Source organism: Hippocampus zosterae, chromosome 21 (assembly GCF_025434085.1).
Source record: "Hippocampus zosterae strain Florida chromosome 21, ASM2543408v3, whole genome shotgun sequence".
Classification (NCBI taxonomy): Eukaryota; Metazoa; Chordata; class Actinopteri; order Syngnathiformes; family Syngnathidae; genus Hippocampus; species Hippocampus zosterae.
The window spans coordinates 3,669,338-3,691,851 of record NC_067471.1 but is presented as its reverse complement, the minus strand read 5'-3'; the positions used below and the strand labels follow the sequence as shown (position 1 = coordinate 3,691,851).

Sequence of the window (22,514 nt, the reverse complement as noted above, 5' to 3'; positions counted from 1 at the left end):
GATATTTTGTGACGTACATGTGGGACCTATCGGGATCTGTGAATTTTGCCCCGCCCAATTATTGTTTCCGGCGCGAGCGGCGTTGAAACGAAACAATGCAGACGTCGACGATTCAAGTATGGTTTATTATTAGAACATGAAAATGATTCATTGTAAAAAAAAAAAACAGCGAGGATACATTCATCATATGAAAGGCGTCCCGTAAATCAAATTGTTAGGCCGTTTCCGCACAAAGATTCTGATCTCGTACTATATTTTTCCACCTGCACCCCCCGTTCCCCAGAAGCAACATGCCAAAAGCCATCTTTTTCGAGCCAGTCAGGCTTAACCGCAAAAATTATGGACCGTATTTTCCGCACTATAAGGCACACCTAAAAGCATTAAATTTGCTCAAAAGCCGACAGTGCAATTTATAATCCGAACTCTTGTATATGGATCAATATTATGATTTCATGCACGTCGTATGTTAAATGTTCCGCAAGGCGCTTTGTTACAGCTGCAGCGGATGTGAAAGCTCTATATAAACTGTATTGTATTGTATTCCCATTTGTGTAGCTCCATCTAGTGGATGGATAATGCAACTGCAGCCACTAATGTGGCTTCTCTTCTATGCGCCTCATAAAACGGTGCGCCCTATCCATGAAAACCGTTTTAAAAGTGGCCATTAGTTGAAGGGGTGCGCCTGATACTCCGAAGCGTCTTATGGTGCGGAAAATACGGTAACTGTTTTTACGAGCTGTAAAGCGCAGCAAAAAGAAACAAACCAAGTGTTTGTCGGTACATCTCTGCGCTACGGCAAGGCTAATTTCACACTGCGCTCTGAAATTATTAGGATGTCTAAATTATCTCAAGGAAAATAAAAGACTTTCTGGGAGAGCGGTCACTACAGTGGACAGCCGATCATGTTATCGGGTTCCCATTATTGGTGCATGGAAGGGTTAAAGTGAAGTGAAGACATCTGATTGCTTCTGAACAATTTTCCCCGTCGTCTTTCGTCTTAAAGGATGCGTTTTTCTCCCTTCACCAGGCGCCCTCGGAAGGCCCACGTGTCCTGTGGGTGGGTGGGGGGGGGGGGGGGGGAGGTTGACAAATTAGAACCTTTTTTCCAAATGTCGTAATAGCCAGTATCATATTGACACAATATTGTCTTAGTTTCACTGAAATGCTGAAATGACCTGGAAGGTGATACCGACGGCCTCGGGGAGCCTCTTGGAGGCGATCTCCTTCACCTCGTTCTCGATGTTTTCCTGCGTGGTTCCCTTCACGTCGATATAATTGCAGTCGGAACTGGCGTAGTGGCAGGAAATAGCCTAAAAAAAACAGAACCGCAATAAGAGCACGGGGGTCAAACTCATAGCCTGTGGGTTATTCGGACTTGCATTGCGGGTAGCGTCGTACCTTACGGAACCCTTGCGTCTTATTCATTCCGGAACCGTGAATCAGCAAAGGGTGGAAAAAAACTGTGTCCCCCTTTTCCATTTCCAGGTGCACCCTGGGTTGTTGTGGGTCGTAGTCGCGCACCCCGTGGTACATCTTGTTCACGCCGCCCTAGGCATCGGGTGTGAAAATTCACATTGGGGATTCATTTCAAGCCGGCGTAAATCCGGGTGTGGGTTTCATCATCATCCTTGTTTGTTTGTTTGGTTTTTTTTTTGTTTGTTTGTTTCCCATCTCTCCTTACCTCCCACTCTGGGTAGTCGTGCTCCTTGAGCGTTCCCATGTGCGTTCCCGGCAGGACCACCAGACACCCGTTCTGCCTGTTCACCCGCTCTAAAGCCGTCCAGGCGCAGACGATGCGGTCAGCCGGGCGGAACGGGAAGTAATGCAGATCCTGGTGCATCGGGTGACGGGATGTTTTTTTGCCTGTATAAACAGAACCCCCCGGATGAGCGTTTTTAACATAATTGAACAATATATATTTAATAATAAATATATATATGTAATAAGTAATATAACTAAAATATATTTAATAATATATATAAATAATTTAATTTAACATGGTTGTAAAATTCCGAAGCGTCCTGATACCCGCATCGGGAGGCTTGTTGATGAGCATGGTGTGCATGGCCATGATGTTCGGTCCGGTGAAGCACTCCACATACTTTAGGATCTGACAAGGCAGGTTCAGTTCTTGGTTATTGTTCAGTGTGAAAGTTTAAAAATGTGTTTCGGACCTGCGGTAAGGAGCAGTAACGGAAAAGTTCAGGGTCATCCTGGAAGTCTTGGATTTTCGTGATGGCTTTCTGATCGGGAACAAACTCCGACTTGGCGATGGTGATGTCTCTCATGATGATCAGACCGGGAATGCGGACTTCCCGCTTGCAAATGCGCTCAAACTCTTTCCTGTAGACATTTCCGAAACGTGCGGATGACTTAACTACGTTTTGTGTGTCATATCCATTGCGTTTGGAGTTTCAATCCGTCACCTGAACAAGTCGATGGCCTCGTCGGCCACAAGATTCCTGACGTGGAGGAATCCATTTTGCTCATAGAAGAGCCGCTCTTCTGGCTTCAGCAGGTCATTATCAAGCGTGTATCTGGAAAAAATAATAATAATCAGATAATGATAATAGTTTCAATCCGTTGTTGAGTAAAAAGTGTGCAAATAATGATAAGGCGTGTTTGTAATATTTTTCGTGAACTTTTTAGCTCCCTTAGAGGCTCATTATTTGGGATTGAACAATATGGACACAATTAAATCCTCTCAGCTGAAACTGGGTAGCTATTTGTCATAATTAATGTTTTCCATCAGTAAACTCAACTTGTCCGGGGTTTGCACTGTACACAAGGAAAGGCGGGGTGGACGTTAATAATTATTAAAGCCATCACGTTTTAACTGAGCCAAAGGGGTCGTAAACAATTATACAGGGATGGCAATTGCCAGTGATGAAAAAAAGCGAAAAGGGGCGTGGCCTGGACGGGGCGACCAATCACAACAAGTAAGACATCATACACGTCCAATCGCAGGGCTGTTTACAATCAGAAGATGGAAATACAGATTTGGAGAATTCGTGAAAAATCGACGATAAGGTACCTGAGGCCCCCCCCCCAAAAAAAAATCTCAACGGATTTCGACGATTTACAAAAATGATCAATTTAAGAAATAAAACGGCGGATTTCCGCTTATCCGCGGAAAATTTCTATCCCTGCTTATACTACACAAAATGGATTCCCGCTGTAATCGATAGGTCTGTCCTTACCTGAACTTACGGGGGTGAAGGGCGGAGGTTGGAGCAGACGTCCGTGTTGCCTAAAGGAACTCAAGTTAAGGATAATTAGCATAGTTTTCGGATTTTTTAAATGGTACATTTACATAAGTGAAAACAGCTACTAAAATGTCCAGACAGTTAACTTTTTTTTCGTCAGTGCATCATGTAATGGAGAATCGTTCCGTACTTTTTTCCCATGATGCATTTGGACATGGACGATACACTTTGAGAGAGATTAATGGCAAACTATTTCAAAGGAACGCCGAGCAACGATAAGTTGCCGTAATGTACACACGTTGCCACCGCTTTTTGTCTCATATTTCAGTCGAGAATAACAATTTAAAACATAAACCCCGTACAAAACCATTCGGCGATTAGGTAAAGCGTTGAGTTTGCTGGTTATCAAGCTTGTAGTAAGTACGCGTACAAATATTACATTTTTCGGGAGCGTCTATGTTCAATTGTGCTGGGAAAATACCGTTAACCGCAACCGTGAACCGGCCAAGTTGTCTCCGGTGGGACCCCGGCCGACGTTGTCTGCGCAGTCCTCGGCTCGATGCAAAGCTCCCTGGCTACATAAGATGATCCATAAGAGCTAACGAATCAAAGAGGATACGACCACTGCGGGGGCTCGATCGAGATGTCCGGTCAACAATCTGAGCCTTTCCGCAGCCTGCGACATCGTTCACCCGTTTCGAAGCCGCTCTTTGTGCGTTACTTGGGGGAGAATCACCAGCGTTATGGATGTAGGTCAAAGAGCAAAAAAACACTACACATCACGTTTGTCAGTGTGTGAGTGAGTGAGTGAGTGAATGAAATTACTCTTTGTAGATGAGCAACATGAAATCTCGCACAGTTGAATGGAGCAATATTATTTGCACCATCCCATTAACTATTAATTTAACCGATTCTAATCATCCGCTTAACAGTACCAGTGTTAACTCATTTTCCAGCAGAGGGCGCCATATCACCAAAAACCAAAGATGCTCACTTTTCTCGAGTTTGGCAATTTGTCGTGGTTCTTGGGGGTGTGCAGTTAAATACTGTATTGCACGCTGTGGGGGATCACCAGGTGTGTCACGTGGGGAGTATCTCGTTTTACTCACCTGGAAATTGTGGAACAGTACTATGCATTCAATCCAAAATCTTATATTTATATTGCATTCTATACTGTGTACAGTTCTTTTTCTGAAACATTTACTTGTGCAACACTTTGTTTTTTTTCCTAACCCCCCCCCCCCCCACACACACACACAATTCTCCTGCTGTAGACTGCAAATTTCCCCAGTGTGGGACAAATGAAGGTTATCTTATCTTAAATAGTGCTGCCGGTGACTTGAATGACAGGATCTTCCATTAGATGGCAGAAGATGCATTTAAGTTTCCACCGTTTGCGTTTTGTACGTACAATTCGTGTTCTAAACAAGCCCGTATTCCTCTAATACATCAAATTCGTGTTCTGAACAGGCTCAGATTTCTCGGTGATTACAAGTCTATTTGTGAGTAAATAGTGACAAGGTCACCATTATTTCAATATACTGCGTGTGTATTGTGTGAGTGAGTGTGCGTGTGTAACAAGGCCAGTAAAAACCTGACTGTACTGTATTATAATTACACAAAATCTATAAAATGATTAATACTTGACGTATCCTCCATTATCAAAGGATGGAACAAATATATACATTGAAAACGGAATATTAATTTCATACAACTTTCAAATAATTCATTTAAAAAATACATGTCGATGTTAACACTGTGAAGGTGGCGATAAAGTACGAACTTCTGTTATTGGTCACTAACCGGATGCCGTCTCGCTTTTATTTTTTATTCTCAAACAGGAAGTTGCTTTTCTCTCCTGTACAGCTTGATGACAGCTAGCTTGACTGCACCCCTCCCGTCCCCCTCAGTCGTTTGTGGAATGGGAGAGATCCTTCTCCAGACTCTTTAATCTGGTCTCACGGCAACAAACACGACCTTTTTTGTAGGGGTTCGATCCGTCGCCCTTTGCCTCATCTCTCATTTTTTTTCATTTCTGAGGACGTCGTGTCATTTCTTCACCAGAACGCCTGGAACCGGAACCGAGCGGGAGCTTCTGTTTTTCGGTCTACTTCTGTAGGCGGATACAGCGGAGGAGGGCATCCGGGCCTGGCAGCTCCGGAGAGTCCGCTTGAAACCACGGACTTCACCGTTTACAGGTAACGCGAGCCCCCAAAACAATTCTGGAAACCATCAGTTCTGTCCGATAATGGAGTTTGTGACGTTTCAGCTAATTCGGCTGCCAAAGACAAGGGCGGGAATGCGGTTTGGGTTTTTCTAAAATGTCAACACGAACGCAAATTGCGATGCCACATTGAATGTTGTAGTCTTTCGACATTTGACAAAACGCCTTCCGTTTCGCCCACCGAAAAAAAACGCATCGCGTCTTAGTGGTGTGCAAATATGTAAGTTTGTTGACAAAACGTGTTCATTGTGCACGCCCGTGATGCTCCTGCTCGGTTTCTGCGCCTATCAACAAAATGTAGCAATTCCACTTTTCAAATGTGGCGTGACTCGATAACAACCAACTTATCGAATTGCCTCTCACTTTTTCAACACGAAGTAGCATTTCGAAAAAACAGTGGCTCATTTTCAACACCCAAACTCCCTATCTGTATTTTAACGTAATGATGCAGCTTCTATCCTTTTTACCCCCCTGCATACCTACGATGCTGTTATTTTACCAACGTTGCACCTGCTCCTATTTCATCGCCCCAAAACTGACCTATGCACGTTTCCCCCCTCTTGTTCTCCGCCAGTTTGCTTTCACTGTCCTTCATCGTTTTTAACCTCTTCCATTTGTCTCCATGCGTCAAAACCAGTGTGTGTTCTGACCCACATCCACATGTAGGTTGCTGTTACCCTATTGAGGGTAGCACACCCCCAGAGGACAAAGTCATTATAACGACGTCCCCCCCTACCAAACCATTGCGAGGCCATCTAGGAGTGCTTTTATTGATTTGCATTTTGTCGCACACGGTTCCATTACAGCAGGACTGGAGCTCGGTCACGTGCAGACACACGAATGTCTCTTGGAACTGATGGTACATTATCTGGTTTGATCTTTTCCTGGGACTAGAAATATTTAACAGAAAAGATTTGACGGGAGTTTCAGTTGTTGACAATTCAGTGTTTGTTTTTTCGATAAAATTGAAAATAGACTGTTGGCTTAGCTTTAAAAAAAAAAGTCCCTGAGATACATACCAAATATGCAGACATGACTGTCATGCATTAATTCATATTGTGGGTCTTTTTTAACTCATTCAGTACCAGCCAATTCCGGACCAAGTCTGAAAAGACGTTTAAAAACGTCATTGGGAGTGAATGAGTTAAACAGTTCTTTTGTGGTTTTATTTGTTTTTTTTAATGCACGAAGGGCCCAATCAAATGCCACATGAGGTTCCCAACCTCTGATCTAACACACTAACAAATTCTGCCTTTACCAGCATAATTATTCTTGATTTTGATTGACACTTGGGTAAAGTTATGAATGGAACAACTGTAGTTATAATTTCTCATGTGGAGATGCTAAACGGGGGGGTTATTTTTGTCCTATTTTGGTGATCTCACTTGACAATAATGCTCATTTTAATTTCGCGTGTATCGCTGGCGATGGTCTGAAACCTCCTCTGTCCAAATGAGTTAACATGAAATTTGTGACGTAAAATGGCCGAAATATTACAATCACCCATCCGTCCATTTTCGAGAGGCGGCGTCCACCATGACTGGTCTGAAAGCCAATCGTGGGGCGAATCTTGACAAACATTCAAACTCCCGTTCGCATCTTTGCAAACTCTCGAATCTTCACTCACGTTTTTGGGATGTCTGGTGGGGGAAGCACAAGTGTTGTTTTAATCCATCGCATTTCAAATCTAGCACCATGAAGAACCAACGCTAATATTCCTATATTTCCAAATGCACCTCAGCTCTTCGTCAAGCGTTGCGTAAGGCGTCCAGATTGCCCACAATGCTTTGCTGCGAGGCAGACTGCGCTTTGCTTTATGATCAGCCTCCAAAACACCGTTGCCATTGGCAACCGCTCAGGTTCTCACCTCTTCTCCCTCTCGTTCTGCCTCCTTTACATAACATTCAAATCAGTTCATTTTTTTTGAGGGAGGGGTGCACTTGTCACAATTTGAGCAATAGAAAACACCCCATGTGCGGCGACACATGAATCATGCCCCCCCCCCCAAAATAAAAAAAACGATGTTAACTATGCAAGGAATGTGGAGTGGCGTCGCGTTCATTCGATCGTGTGCAAAAAAATTTTAAAAAATATCCCGGTGGAACCGCATCAGACATGATGTGAGACAGGCATCTCATGAGATACTGCGTGCGCTTCTCGTCCTCTGTGAGTGCGGTCGGATGTCCGAAGGGGCTGTTCGGTCTTGTAGCGTGCGCTCGAGTGTGTGTTCATTCGTCTCGCACACATTCCGCTGTAACAACGCCTCAAGTCGCGTTTGTCGACACTGTCGCGGTGCGCTTCCAGATGTGTGTGTGTGTGTGTGTGTGTCGAGTCGGGCAGAAGGGAGATTGGCTCATAATCCCGGGGATTAAAGAGCGGCATTTATTGGAGCGACATCAGACGGGGATTTTGCACACAGGCTCGGGTCACATTGGTGTCGAAAACAGGCCGCTGCTCATTCGTGATGAAATAACATCAGATGGAGTGAAAGCGCATGAAAATTTGCACATGAAAGCGGGGCAGGTGTTTTAGTTGCGGGCGTCCGTACGGGAAGGAGCCGCGCGCAGTTTGACAAATTGGCACAAACGATGTCCCTTGAGTGTTCGGGGAGTGGGGGGTGGCGGTACAATTGAAATATGAGGTTTAGTATTCAACCGTGTACGAGTCCAGGAAAGGTGAGGCAAGATTTTTGCAACCCCCTCCCCAAAACAAAAACAAACTATTATAACCCTGGGCGGTCCGGTGATCCAGTGGTCAGCGCATCGGCCTCACAGTGCAGAGGTACCAAGTTCAATTCTAGCTTCGGTCTCCCTGTGTGGAGTTTGCATGTTCTCCCCCTGCCTACGTGGGTTTTCTCCGGGTATTCCGGTTTCCTCCCACATTCCAAAAACATCCATGTCAGGCTGATTGAACACTCTAAACCAATGTGGTGTCAAACATATGTCCCGCGGGTCGGAACCGGCCCCCCAGGACGTTCAGTCAGGCCCGCAGGATCATTTAAAAGTGGAATAAAATGCATCGACACGGAATGAATACTTTTAAAAGTTTTGTGCCATAGTACAATCAGTGGGATCAATTGCAATGCATATACTGTATGTGAATGCTAAAAGTAAATTGCACATTTGTTGAAGGAAATCTAAGGTGCTTCATGAAATGTTTTGTCAAAAATGTGCATTAAATTTCAACATTTTTCAAATATTCTTGTGCTTCTTTAGACCAAAACAAAGGAAAGACGTGTTACTTTGGTTATTAATAGCAGAGTATGGAAAATTTTAATGGCCCGGTCCACTTGTGAAATGAGTTTGACACCCCTGTTCTAAACTGTCCACAAGTGTGAGTGTGAGCGCTGATGGTTGTTCGTCTCTATGTGCCCTGCGATTGCCTGGCAACCCGTTCAGGGTGTCCCCCGCCTACTGTCCGTAGACGGCTGGCATAGGCTCCAGCATCCCCCGTGACCCTTGTGAGGATAAAGCAGTTCGGAAAATGAATGAATGAATATTATAACCCTGGTTCAAAGTGAACCATCACAAACTCGTGTGAAATGGGAGTTAGTCATACTTGGAACGCTGCGTTCTTCACACCGTGCTGACTCAGGCCCCGAGCCGGTTCCATTTAAAGTCAAACGGACCCAACAAACTGACGCTGCGCTATCAACAGTCCCGATTATGTTTCAAAACTTTCTTTCATTTAGAACCAAATCTTCCCAAACACGTGCGGGGCAATTTGTTGTGGTTCACCACATCCCGCTTATAAGAGGGGTGTGCACACTTGGGCAACCACATTATTTCATTATGTCATTTCTTTTGACAAAGGCCGACCAAAAAAAATGAAAGGTACAAGTCATAATCCACATGAATGGTAGGAAATGTTTTGAAAAATTTTTGTTCCCATTTGGTTCTGTCACTCAAACTCTGGATTTCAACAGGAGCGTTATTTATAACCTCGGTCGATTTCTTTATCCGAAAGGGTGAGTTGTGGTTTACTGTACGCCCATTCTCTGCTCAAGTGCTTGTTGCCACTGCTGACTTATCAACTTAAAAAAAATAAAATTAAATTAAAAGGCAACCAGGAAGAGGGCTCTGATGTGGTTTTTGCCCGCAGCACGTAATGTGGCGAGCGTTAAACAACACAATCGAGTCAAACCTGTAAGCAGTCGCCGTCTTGTGAACGCGGCAGGGTTCCAACGCATGATGAAACCGTTGTGGTACGCTTTCCCCGAGCTTTCATTTTCATAAACAAATGTAACGAAGGGTGTGTCATTTTTTTCACTCCCTTTTTTAAAAATATTTTTTTTACATTTCAGAACTCACAGACTGAGCAGAATTAATAGAAGGAGGTTGGAAGCTAAATTCCTCTACATACTGCTGTAATTCATTCATTTTCCGAACCGCTTTATCCTCACAAGGGTTGCGATGGGGTGCTGGAGCCTATCCCAGCCGTCTTCGGGTATTAGGCGGGGGACACCCTGAAATGGTCGCCAGCCAATCGGAGGGCACACAGAGACGAACAACCATCCGCACTCACACCTACAGACGGTTTAGAGTGTTCAATCAGCCTTCCATGGATGTTTTGGGAATGTGGGAGGAAACCGGAATACCCGGAGAAAACCCACGCCGACTGCTAAAATATATTTTATTATTATTCAAATATTTTTTTAATGCAGCTCTCATCCGTCAAGTGAATGAGTACAGTCGTCGAGCCCGCTCCTCCAAAGCATTTACGAGCGCTATGTCAACACCCGAATGGAGCCGCGAGGTTTTTAACCGGACGGCAATCGTCTTCCGGTCCACTGCGGCCAGCGGAAAACCGAACACGCGCATGCGTACGCCTTCGCGCCTGGTGTAAAGACGCGGGTTCATCGATGCTCATGCATCTGCGCTTCGCATCATCTGTTCAACAGACAGAAAGCCCGCAAATGCATAGGGGAAAAAACCAAGCTATTTTTAGCTACTGTACACCGCAGAGGTTGATTGTTCACCGCGCATCTTCGTCCGACTAAGCGTCCGTTTGAGCTCTTGTGTTTCGAGCTTGACCGAGATCACCGTGTGTGTGTGTGTTGTGGGCTTGATAACAACGCAGTCTTGATCCACTGATTTCAAGGATCATCCTTCTGTAATTGAAGATTAAGAGTGTCCTGCCTTAGTCGTGACCTCAGACGCTAGCATAGCATGCGCGCGCGCGTGTGCCCAAAAGCTTTGGGGAATTTGTCTCGTCCTGTGTCCGGGAGGCGTTTGCGTTTCGTCACGTGGGCCGATAACGGCTCACCGCGCTGCTCTGTTGACATTCGTATGCTTACAGGCGGGGGGCGAGGGGGGGGGGGGTCGTACTTTGCAAGGCTTCACAAATCTATAAATAACACGTTGCCTTCAACTCCGGCCTTCCTCTCCGCCGTCTTTTTATCGTCGTTTCTTCCGGTGTTTTTTTTTTTTAGGAGGCGTTTTCTTGACACTTTGGTCCCCCCCCCCCCCCCCCCCCCCCCAAGCTTGTCCTTCATCTTTCTATTAATATTAACATTTCCACCTTTTGTGCTGTTGCTCACAAGAAATCCGCGAAGCCCCTGTGGGTCAGTAATGCTACAGCTCACCCTTTTTTGGGGGGGGTTCTCTCAAGCAAACAAAAGGGTCTTTGAGCCGAGAGCGCCCACCACGCCGGGCAAAGCAGTACCGATGCAGTTTTGTATGCGTCCTCATGGCTACACAAACACATGCTTGTGACTGCACTCTTGGCAGCGAAAGCCTTTGAAACACTTCTGACGGACACAAAAGGAAATAGTCATCGGGGTGGCGGCGGGGGGGGGGGGGGGGCTTTATTTGTAAGGCGTCAGTGTTCACTCACCGCAAGGTTAAATTGCACAGAAATGAATCAAAGATGCTTGAGTCAGTGATACCAGCCGGCGGGATGTTTTTTTTTAAATCTCGCCTCTCCCTTCTGGCGCTTCAAAATGAACGTTGTCATGTGTGGTGACGTCAGAAAGTCAGCACCTGCGTTAGGTCGCATTTCGCCAAGCGGCTTTATCAGCTCCACTGTAGTTTTTTTTTTATCTCAAATAAGCCAGGGACTAGTGTATTGATTTGATTTTAATTTATATATTTTTAATGATTATTTATTTGGAATCATCCAAACATAGAGATAGTTTGGGTTTTCTGTGGGTGACTCATTGGCAAAGAGCCTCTCGTCATCTCACTCGGTGTGAGTTTTGTTGCGGGTTTCCGGTGCTTGATTGTCCTTGTCAGATTGTCCAGATGTACCTGTCTGACTGCCCCCCCCCGCCCCCGGCGTGTTTTCTCCGTCGTTAAAGCATTGGTTAACTTCTTTGAGCTGCGTAGTACGCGGCACATTTTGAGTTACTACTTCCCTGGTCGTGTCAAATAGCGAACTCATAATGAGAAAGAGAGACAAAGACAAAAAAAATAATAAAGCGGCATAAACTCAGGCGACTAAAATCCAAATTCAGCCATTTTATTTATTGCTTAACATCACCGCCATGGTGAAATGAAATTGAAGCGTTTGTTGACTTGTGGTCCTCTCTCTTACCACCTGAAGCAACGTTTGACGGCCAGAAACGATTTATTTCCAGCCATTAATTGATCCTAATGTGGCACTTCAGAATGTTGAATTACGGGCTGCCTGACACTAAATTACACGGCAACGAGGATACACCGCTGTTGCCTGTTATTTTCTCAGCTACCCAACGTCAAGTCTTTGGTTTGGCGTGTTGTGGTCTCCCGCCCCCCCGAAATTTGCCGTCTGTTTTTTTTTAACACCGTTGCAAAAGGACAGTTGCCAGGGACATGAGTGAGTTGCACCCCCCCCCCCCCCCCCCGACACTCTCTGCTTCACCACGCAGCACTGTACATGCCCGCAGTCACTCGGGTGATTTCATGGCCCTCCAAGCAAACACAGAGACGCCATTATGTCTCCCGTCTCTCTGTTCTTCCCTCCCTCTTCTGCTGATTCCCTTTCGCACTCTCCTCCTGACTTTAATGATGCGTTCTTGCTTTTTTTCTGATATCCTTCGAAAATGAGGTGAAAGAAAAAGGAAGGAGGGTGTGGGGGGTGTTTCACGACGCCGTTGTAATTATTCATCGCAGTAATTAGGCCTCCGGGTCTTGATGGCTTCCCCTGTGAAGTTTTCGCTGAGATTGACTACCCACAGTACCCTTGGGATACCCTTGGGGGCAATGGGGGTTATGGGTAAGATTATTATTATTTTTTTGTTTTTTTCGGGAGCAGGTGTGGGTCAAAATTTTAAGAATTTGCTGATGATGAAAGAGAATCTGTCAAGCATGGGGTGGTGTGGGGTGGGGTGGGTATTCCCTCTATTTGTAGACGTTGACAGGTTTCACATTCCCCCACACACATTGCCATCCTAGGCATCAGCTGCCACACACACACACACACACACACACACACACACACACACACACGTCACTTGTCTTTGTTTGGCAACAGAGATAAAACCCAGCTCTGTTACGCTGCTCTGTATGGGGGACAAAGACTACTTATCTGTGTGTGTGTGTGTGTGTGTGTGTGTGTGTGTGTGTGTGTGTGACTGAATTCGTTTCACAACCGCATGCTCATTTTTTTAATGCAGTTTTCATCGTGATTACAGTGGTTTCCCTTCAACACGGTCCTATAGCTGCGTAAGAGTGTACTTGTGACTACGTGTGCGTGCGCGCAGGGGTCATCAGCTCTGCCTGATGACAGCGCCATGAGGGCTGGCATGGCACACTTCCTCGTCAATAAGCGTACCGCATGCGGCAAACGCTCTGTCGGAGGATAAATGAATTGAGCACACGCTCATTTAAATATTTAACGGGATTTTTGTTCCTCGTGTTTACTTATTGATTTTACTTATTTTCTTCTTCAGTGATGGAGGAGTGTTCCAGATATACTAACACCAGAAAGATCTTTAGCTCCTGCTAATGCATTACTCAGCGCGTTAATGTGTGCATTTCTGACAACAATATTAATTTTTAGACACGCTAAACTCAATCAGTGACGTTTTCCTGTGCCAAAATTGTCTGGCAGAGACCAGGCCCTATCTATTCAGTTGCACTGTGAGAAGAAGAACAATCAGTATAAATGTTACATGTTGCCTCTAATTTTTAACTGGAAGTCGAGAAATTGTAACTTTGACGACGAGGCAAAAAATAAAGGGCCTAACGTGGTACGGTTGCTATGGAGCTGCGGATATATATTTCCGCCATCCTCATTGATGCAAACTTTATCAACACGATGACGAGTTTCACTTCCGTAGCCTGGTTGGCTAGATTTCACTTCCGTAGCTTGTTTGGCTAGATTCCACTTCCGTAGCCTGGTTGTCTAATTATTATTATTATTATTTTAAATTGGGCCGACTACAGCTGACCGTGTGGCATACTGAGGCTTTTCCAGAATGTGCTAAGGTCGCTCATAATTGGATGAGTGACTGTGCGAAACCCCGCAATGATTAATCACTCGCAGCATGGGCCCGACACAAATTACAACCCGCTGAAGGATGCGTCATGAGTGGGAGCTGTCCGCGGGAAGAAGGAAGGAAGGAAGGTCCGCTTGATTGTTGTTAAGGGTCAGCCGGGACGGGTGGGACATTTCTGCCTTCTGTTTCCTCGCTGACGTTAACCCCCACCCCCCCATCCCCAAACCCCATCACTTTACTGTTTGCCTCACACTTGACGGGGCGTTGACACGGCAACACAATGAGCAAGGAACAGCTGGAGGGCGATTGAGCAAGGTGTTTCCTGCCGCCGCCGCTGCGTCAAACACTTCGTCTGGATCAACAAGCCACCGCGACCAAGGCTTGACGACGTCCTCTTCTTCTCCTCCTCCTCTGACTAATTAGTCTAGCCTCCCCTGGTTGAAAAGTGAAAATAGGCCCATTCAAATATGTGATATCCTATCTTTTATTCATGTTTTTTTGTCATGGTTTATGCATGGCCTGCTCACACAGTTGTCGAGCGGATTAATATTGGATTAAAAGGAGCCGTGCTTCATTCATGAGGCCGGTCAGAGCAGAGGAGGAGATTGTCTGCAATTCCACCTGCTGCCGTCGAGCACCGACGCTTTTGTGAGATGTGGTTTTCGGTGCGACGCCGGGACGAAGGTTGACGGCGCTCGCGTGTGTCTCTCTCGCAGGCCGCACACCGCCCCGCCATGGAGAAAATGAAGAGGATTAAGAAGCGTCTGTCGTTAACGCTCCGCTCAAGTCAGACCATCGACGAATCTCTCTCCGAGCTAGCCGAGCAGATGACCATAGAGGACGGCGGCACCAAGGACAACGGTTGGTATTTGTCATTGGTGCCAACCGTGCTCGATATATACTGTATATATATATTTTTTTTATTCATTCCTTGGTCCAAAGAGGCTTCATTTTCACTTCCGCAAATGACGTCACCACATAAACAAGCTGTCGAAGTCAATCGCCGTTGAGATTTGATTCATTTACTATATTCATCGTTTTGATTAAAAAAAATTGTGCCGCTGCTAGCTTACTTGATACCTAAAAAAAACTTGCGGGAAATTATGCCTACAAGAGTTTTTAAAAAATCTATTGTTTAACGTTGACAGCTTCATAGCGAAAAGTTCCAAAACAAATAAAATGCTTGGGTAGCGGCAGTCGGTCTATTGATTTGTGCAAATATTTTCTTTCCCAGTGTTTTAGTTGTGACTCTTACAGTCGCAATGTGTGTGTTAATATTTTTCGATTTGAAATATTATTTCGGTTGTGGCTACCTGTAGGTACTTTGATGGAATAAGATGCCTTACCCCGGTTCCTTATGTTTATCCATCCCTTTTCGAAATAATAGTGCCGTACCATGTGTTACTTTTATTCAAATGTAAGAGCCGAGTACTTCTACTTTTACCAGACTATTAAGAAACCGAGCAATAAAATAGTTTAGTTAAAAAAAAGGCTTAGCCTGCCAATGCCTTGAACAGTAATTAAATCTCTCTATACCAGTGTACACGTCCATTAGCTCACATTATCATCGTAAAGAGAAAAGTGCTTTTCGCAACTAGCACACTCTCATGGGCCTTTAAATTATTCCACGCAGATGGTGATGCAGAGTGAATGAAAACATTTGTGTGCGCGTGTGCGTGCGTGTGTGAGACGGACGGCAGCGATGGGGATGAAGAGCTCTTTATCGGCGTTATGTAACAGGAGTGAGGACACCGACATATTTGCATAAGCACACACTCAGCCCTTTAAGCGAGAAGGTCAGTTGGGAACCTGTCAGCTTAGAGTCGCTGAGACTCAGTTTACAGGTGGAGGAGCAACAGCATTTAAAGCTTAGTCGCCAAACATAACGGTATTAAGTGTTATTATTATTATACTTTACAGGAAATGCCTTTTCCCCCTTATTTCTGATCTGTTGTTGCAAGATATATACAGAGGATCTTGGTTCTATTTAGCCGTTCTATTTAGCGTTGAGTTAGTGTTTAGTCTGTCGTATGAGCGGTAATGGGGATAGACTGGTTATTGTACCTTTTGTCATCGAGTGGCCGCCACAAACTCATTAACTACCAAAGATGTTTTTAGACGTCTTTTCAGAATTGGCTGGCACGGAATGAGTTAATGGATGATGAACAAAGAAATACTTAAATTAATAGTTACTTTTGGAGCAGGTAAATAAAATCCGCTCTTGCTTAATTGAAACAAAGCTGCGACTCCAACCTCCAATTGAATTGGCAGGAGCTCGCCAAAATAAAAGTGAGATACACATCCGGTCATTTGCATATTCTCTGCGACCTCAAGTCGAGTGATTTGTGAAAAGTCACGTATAAGCCAAGCTGCTGAATTTCATGTCGGCTTCTGACACTCCGCAACGTCTTCCTTGAAAGTACGACGACCTCGGGGTTAAGCCTTCGATAAATTATGTCCATGCAGTAATCCCCGCCGTGCGTTTCTGAATGAACTCCGCAAGCGTGATGCAACACTTGAAACAGAACCGTCCTCGTTGTCTTTCAGAGCCCTTCATGAGAAATGGCCGCCCACCCACCTCCCACAGCATGCACTCCTTCTTGCACCAGTACACGGGCTCCTTCAAGAAGCCGCCGCTCCGCCGGCCGCACAGCGTCATCGGTGGCACCCTGGGCTCCTTCATGTCCATACCGCGCAACGGCAGTCGCTTGGGTGAGGCACTGACATTGGGTGAGGCACTGACATCGAGGTACTTATCGCCCCTCTAAAGCTAAGAAAGGAAAAGTCAAGATCCGGCCAACAGTTGGCGTCTGACGACAAACATGAAAAGTGTCCGAGTCGTTTTCACCCCGGGTGACGATATTTCCTGTGAATGGATTCGCGTCACCATGTCACAATGTGTAGCATCATGTCAAATCCCCGAGCTAGGGTGGGAAGTGATTCATCGTGATCATCTCGCTTTCAGAGTGTGGGACAATTATTTGGTTGGGCTTGAGTTAAACCCTTTTCAGAGACGGCGGTTACTACAGTGGACAGCTGATCGTGTTATCAGGTTACACGGTGCATGAAAGGGTTAAAAAAAAGTTGAGGTCAGGGCTGAAACTATTAATCGAATAATTTGATGGTTAAAAGGGTGGAAGCAAATTCTCTGCTTTGAAGCGTTGCACGGATCCCTTTTTTTTCCCCCTACACGGACTAAAAACGGTACTGCAGATGCCAGGAGGAAGCAGTCGCTCAAAAACAGCATGTGAAAAATAATTACGGGCTTTTCGCACACTGGTTATCATGATTGCAACATGAGATAATGTGTGAAAGTGAATTTAATATCGCCTGCCACCACCGTTTAGTTTATATCGAAATAACCCCCGTAAGAGGTCAGGCATAAATCATAAATTCTATTTAATTTGAACCAGTTAGCTAATGATTTTAATTTTTTTTGTAACTGAAATGTTTGCATGCAGTTTGAAATTAACAATTATTTAAAATAAATGCTGAGTTTAATTGAAATTTTTTTTTGGGGGGGGGGTGTCAACGCCACAAATATTACAAGACTCTTCTTGTAATATTAGTATTAATTATTATTAATATTAAATGCTCATTCGGCCAAATTGAAAATTTTGCCCATTTTGTCGATTTGCTCGTTTCGCTCCTCCTCGCAGATATTCTCTCCTGTATTTTGTGTCACTCTTCAAGCTTTTCCGCTTGTGCGCTCGTGCACACGTCAGGTTTCTAAGTCGGTGCCTTAGAAGGTAGGAAGGCAGAATGAAAGACGGCCTCAATGGGGGTGGGGGTGGGGGATCTCTCTCCACCGATCCGTGTAAGAAGTCATTCACACCCGTTTGAAATCACACAGGGTTTTGCTATCAGTGGTATGATAAACATCTCTCTTTAAATATGTGCAACCAGGCGGGTTGATGCTATTATGTTTGTGGATGGTTGATCGACTCGCTCGGGCCTCGTTTTGGACCCTGGCCCAGATTGGAGGAATGCGGATGCCCAAACAGGCCAGTTATGTAGGACAAAGCGTCGCTATAATCATAAGGACGCGAGATCGCTGAGCGGAGATTTGGGTGGTGTTGGTTTGCAAGGCTTTGTGTGGCTTGGAAAGGGCTGACGGATAAAGCTTGTCTGAATAATGTGCGCCGAGTAGGTCAGGAGCAAGGAGACGCAACAGCAGGGAGGTGATGGAGACATGCAAATGAGGATGCGAAAGTGGATGGAGGGAGAAAGGGAAAGCAAAGTGGGGCACGTGTAGGAGAGATTCGAGGGCTCTGATGAGAGGGAAAGAGGATGTTAGGAAGTGAGAGAAAGAAGTGAAATTAAGTGTTTTCTTTTTTTAATTAAGGCAAAAGAGTTGAAAGAAAAAATGCGCATACGGTGAGCGGTAGCCATAACGGACGGCCCCTAGGATGAACAAAACAGAAAATGAAGTCAACTCAAAAATTTGTGTGTTTGTGAAAAGGAAATCGCTGCCTACCTTTGTCGAGACCTGATGCGGAGGCATGGGAAACACCTTTGCCGCATGTTAACGATCTTAGCGCACATGTAAAATGCTTCTCCCTTGCCCTTGCCGAATTGTACACAAAACCAACTCCGTATGAGAAGAAAAATCATAACAATAAAAGATATAGCTCTGATCGCAAGCTGCGATTCCAAATTGCTAACCGCTAACAACTTTCGGTTGATGCAGGTCACGTGCGAGTTATTATTTTTTTAAAATATCTTTTTGTAAAAGTGAGACTGACAGGATGCTAACAGTGCACACTGCACTGTTAGCATCCTAACACTAAAAATATCTCATATTAACTCATTCAGTACCACCCAATTCTAGACCAAGTCTGAAAAGGCTTTTAAAAACGTCTTTGGGAGTGAATGAGTTCATAACACACGCACACACACACACACACACAGACACACACAGACACACACAGACACACACAGACATACATGCTAGCATTCACAAGCTAACATGCCTGCTAGCTTGTGAATGCTAAATGCATTTTTAACGTCGTTCTGTCCTTTTCTCCATCCATGGCGGTGATGTCTCGCGGAATTTCTGGTATTCCCGCTTGCATTTGCGTCATCCCCCCGCACACTTTCATTTCCTGCCGAAAGAACCCTTTAATTAGCTGCCTCCCGGTTGTGTCTTGACGTTTTTGGCCTGGTTGACCCGGCGGAAAACCCAACGAGGGGAAATCTCACAGTGCTGTAATTTCGAAAGCCGGTCGACCCCGCAATTTTAGCTGCCGTGCTAATTTTAGCCGGTGCCGCTGCGTCGAATGTTTTAGCGCAGCCCGGGGGCGTCATCCCGTTTGTGTACTTCCCTTCCTCCGCTTATGTACGTTTGCTTAGTGACGTTTTGTTTCACTTGGCGTCACATCTATTTCAAACAGAAGCCTTGCGCTATGACCAATTAGCAATGCATCCACCTGGAGAACAAACACCTCGAGCAGTACTGGAAACCTTTTCATCCCATTAGATTTTCTGAAAGTGGGCCAGCATTCCTGTCATCGGAGAAGTCGCTGGCTTTTAACAGGTTCAGGGCACAACGTGCAGAATGGAATCCGTCTCGAACTTTGTCTCTGTAATATTTGATTCCGACTAACAGACTGTCGGCTAACAGACGGGTGTGCATGTGTGGGTGTTTTTTTTTTTTTTTGAGGAAGGGATGTGCTTGTGCCTCAGGCATTGTTTCCCTTTGCAAGCTGCAATCGTTTTTACAGCACTATAAGATGTGGTCATGTGTTTATTTACACTCGGGCCTCGGGAGTGACAAGTGCCCGGGAGGAGTCCAGCGTTTCGACATTCAGTTTGCTCGATTTTGTAACAAACGGATTTGAATAGTTGTTATTGTTGAAGCTGTTAGGTTTGACCGTATTTTATGATTTATTGTCAAATCTCCCCATCTAGTGTTGATTGACAGACATCCTAATCAATTGAATTGATCAATCAAGGTTTGGGGAAGACTTCCGGCCAGGTGTCCCAATAATTTTGTCCTTATATATACTCAAAGTTAAAAAAAAAAAAAAAAAACTCCAGTTGACTGCTAAAATTATTCAAATGAGATTTGACGATCGTCTGTTCAACCATTCGCATCATTAATGTGGGTCAAACATGCCTGTTTTTTTTCTGGGGGGTTTGTTTAGCCGAGGGACCCAAAACCTCGCTTGTGTATTGGAACCCGCACACATAATTGCCGCTTGGCCGGTGCGTTGCGGTCGTTGAGCGATTCCACCTTTTCCGAGCAAAAAGAAATCATCCTGTCTGCCCCGAACACCCGCTTAATCAATACTTAACCTGCATCAGGAACGAAGTTATCTGCTGCATTTATCTCATACATATTGTTTGTGTGTGTGTGTCCGGTTCAGACATTGTGCACGAGAACCTTAAGATGGGTTCCGACGGCGAGAGCGACCAAGCATCGGGGACGTCGTCGGACGAGGTCCAGTCGCCGACAGGCGTCTGTCTGAGGAACCGAGTCCACCGGAGAATCTCCATGGAGGTAATATCAACACGTCACCGTAAACCGCCTTCGGCCATTGGCCTTGGGAGGTCTTGTCTGGGACGAGGAGGAGGAGGCGGTGGGCGTTCCAACTCGCCTTTTAATGGCTTCTGTGTGTCGGATATCAGTGCCGCAACGAGGGGGTTTACAAGCTCTGACGTGACTATCAGCGTTTCAGGCGGGCTCATGTGACACAGAGCGTGTCTGGATGCATGGCGTTGACATGGTCCTTCCCCGAAGGAAGTCCGTCGGGCTTTATTGCCCAGGCTCAAACTGGATCACGGAGTTGACAAAAAGTATTTTGAAGTTGACTTGGTCACAGATTGTAGTTTACAATTAAGAATTTAATTTTTTTATTATTATTTTTTTATAACCTTCAGCAATTATTTATTTAATATTGAAAAAGGTCCAATTTTGATGTAAAATGGTTCTTCTGATGTACATTAAATAAAAAAAACAATTATAGAAGGAAAAAAAATAAATAATTTTGATCAATTTACACTACATGGACATTTACGCTCATCAACATGAATTAGTAGACGAATACAAATAATCAAATGTAGATGGAGAGTATTTCTACTGCTTTCTACTTTCTTCCAAACATTTGGAGAGAGAGAAATAATAAATAAATATTTGACTAATTTATAATTAACCAATTTTAGCGGTGGGGAAACCTCAAGATAAATCCAACAAATATTACAAGACTCTTGCGAATGTAAAAACAGCACATACTTTGCCCATCCCTGACTCAAAATAAAATAAAAAAACTCGTACTAAAAGTTGGATAAGTGTCAGAAGATCATGTCTGCCCGCCATCAACATTATTAATCCTTTTATGCGCCCTGTAACTCAATAACATAAGAAGCTGCCCACTGTAGTAACCGCAGTCCCGAAAGGGTTAATCCAACATAAATCATGACGTGGATGTTTTGCACACAGTGGGATGCTGCGCTCGGCAGCCTTCTGCCCCCTAGTGGAGAGAAAAGCTTCCCCAAAACAAAAAAACAATGTGATGTGAATTTGACAACGCCGTTGATGGACTGAAACATCCTGGAGGTGACTCAGCAATCCATATGATGTCACGCTTTTCGATCCTTCTCCCCAAGACGTCAAAAAAAGGAGCCATTGTCCACGTTTCAAGTGATCAGACTAATCCCCGAGTTGTTATTTTAGCGCGGGGAAAATAATAGCGTCTCTGTCGCAACGTCTTTACATAATTCGATTTGAAAAAGGCCCTTTTGTGTGAAAACAAACTGCCCCACCGTTTCGTAACACAATTTAGTATCTCGCATGTTTGAGTCATAAAAAATCGAGACAGCTGCTCGAATGGTAGGTGCAATGACATAATTCTTGCATCTGGGCCAAACTTTGGAGTCCGCGCAAGAACCTCGTGCTATTTTTACACAACTCCCTTCAGTTTTGTCCGCATTTGATCAAGATTAGACTTCCAAGAACACATCCGTATTTTTTTTTTTGACCCACAACGGCGCTGCAGTCACATGAAAGGTGCAAGTGTACCTAATTTTGTGGCCGGATCGTATTTGTATAACCGCATTCAACGGCCATGTGCCGTCGAAATATCGTTTTGTTTTTTTCAGACAGCGTTCTACCTTGTGAGATGACGGACTTGATCTGTTTTGTCTTGCGGCGCATGGGAGGAGATGCGAGTGATGAATTTTTGCCGCTCCTGTCTCTGTGAGAGCGTGGGTGGGCTGCTTTTGTCTTGCGGCTAGCGTTCTGTTCTCGCCGTGTGTCTTAATTGCATCCAACGGACAATGTCAAATTTAATCGGATGGTAGAAATATATTTGGCGGATGAACATCCGTGCGGGTTTGCGTTTTCAGGACCTCAACAAACGCCTGTCGCTGCCCGCTGACATTCGAATTCCCGACGGCTACTTGGAGAAACTGCAGCTCACCAGCCCGCCCTTCGACCAGCCGCTCAGCCGTCGCTCGCGCCGAGCCTCGCTGGTACGTATCTGCGCGTGCGCGTGTGTGCCACTTTTACAGCCCCGCGGCGCCGGGAGCAGCCTGTGCTGCCTGTTGCCATGACAACCGACCCAGCAGGGAGCCCGAGCCGTACCAATCTGGAGACACGAGCGCTTGCGTGTTTTTTTTTTTTTTGAGTCGGGCAATGTCGATTGTTACCGGATGCCCGAGATAT

The 22,514-nt window shown here is 45.1% G+C and overlaps 2 protein-coding genes across 6 annotated transcripts in view; one reads left to right on the top strand and one right to left on the bottom strand.

Moving 5' to 3' along the window:
- Positions 1 to 106: 106 nt before the first annotated feature.
- Positions 107 to 7,186, bottom strand: phyh (phytanoyl-CoA 2-hydroxylase). Of its 3 annotated transcripts, none has more exons than XM_052055247.1 (10): positions 7,058 to 7,186; positions 3,826 to 3,926; positions 3,201 to 3,250; positions 2,427 to 2,537; positions 2,175 to 2,343; positions 2,029 to 2,110; positions 1,682 to 1,863; positions 1,399 to 1,548; positions 1,176 to 1,310; positions 107 to 1,051 (listed from the first exon to the last, which is right to left on the bottom strand). In XM_052055247.1, the coding sequence occupies exons 2-10, from the start codon at positions 3,889 to 3,891 to the stop codon at positions 998 to 1,000; spliced, it is 999 nt and encodes a 332-aa protein (XP_051911207.1). In that variant the 5' UTR covers positions 3,892 to 3,926; positions 7,058 to 7,186; the 3' UTR covers positions 107 to 997. The 3 variants fall into 3 exon arrangements, with proteins under 3 accessions (XP_051911207.1, XP_051911208.1, XP_051911209.1); XM_052055248.1 differs by lacking the exon at positions 7,058 to 7,186 and adding an exon at positions 4,032 to 4,050; XM_052055249.1 differs by lacking the exons at positions 3,826 to 3,926; positions 7,058 to 7,186 and adding an exon at positions 3,688 to 3,780.
- cdk17 (cyclin-dependent kinase 17) overlaps positions 5,040 to 22,514 on the top strand; it is a 41,341-nt gene continuing 23,866 nt past the window's right edge. The window contains exons 1-5 of one of the 3 annotated variants that reach the window (XM_052055233.1): positions 5,040 to 5,404; positions 14,566 to 14,710; positions 16,397 to 16,561; positions 20,218 to 20,351; positions 22,196 to 22,321. In XM_052055233.1, the coding sequence (XP_051911193.1) occupies positions 14,584 to 14,710; positions 16,397 to 16,561; positions 20,218 to 20,351; positions 22,196 to 22,321 (552 nt within the window). In that variant the 5' untranslated portion in view covers positions 5,040 to 5,404; positions 14,566 to 14,583. Of the gene's footprint in view, positions 5,405 to 14,565; positions 14,711 to 16,396; positions 16,562 to 20,217; positions 20,352 to 22,006; positions 22,055 to 22,195; positions 22,322 to 22,514 lie in introns of those variants that run through there. The other 2 variants (XR_007960466.1, XM_052055234.1) reach the window with 2 other exon arrangements.

What these genes read in the sequence shown, in the direction of transcription:
- phyh (XM_052055247.1), bottom strand. Translation starts at nt 3,891, where the DNA reads ATGTCGCAGGCTGCGGAAAGGCTCAGATTGTTGACCGGACATCTCGAT. An exon ending in ATCGAGCCCCCGCAGTGGTC is followed by an intron (nt 3,251 to 3,825) that starts GTATCCTCTTTG and finishes GAGTTCCTTTAG; the next exon opens with GCAACACGGACGTCTGCTCC. An exon ending in CCGTCGGTATCACCTTCCAG is followed by an intron (nt 1,052 to 1,175) that starts GTCATTTCAGCA and finishes ACCCACCCACAG; the next exon opens with GACACGTGGGCCTTCCGAGG.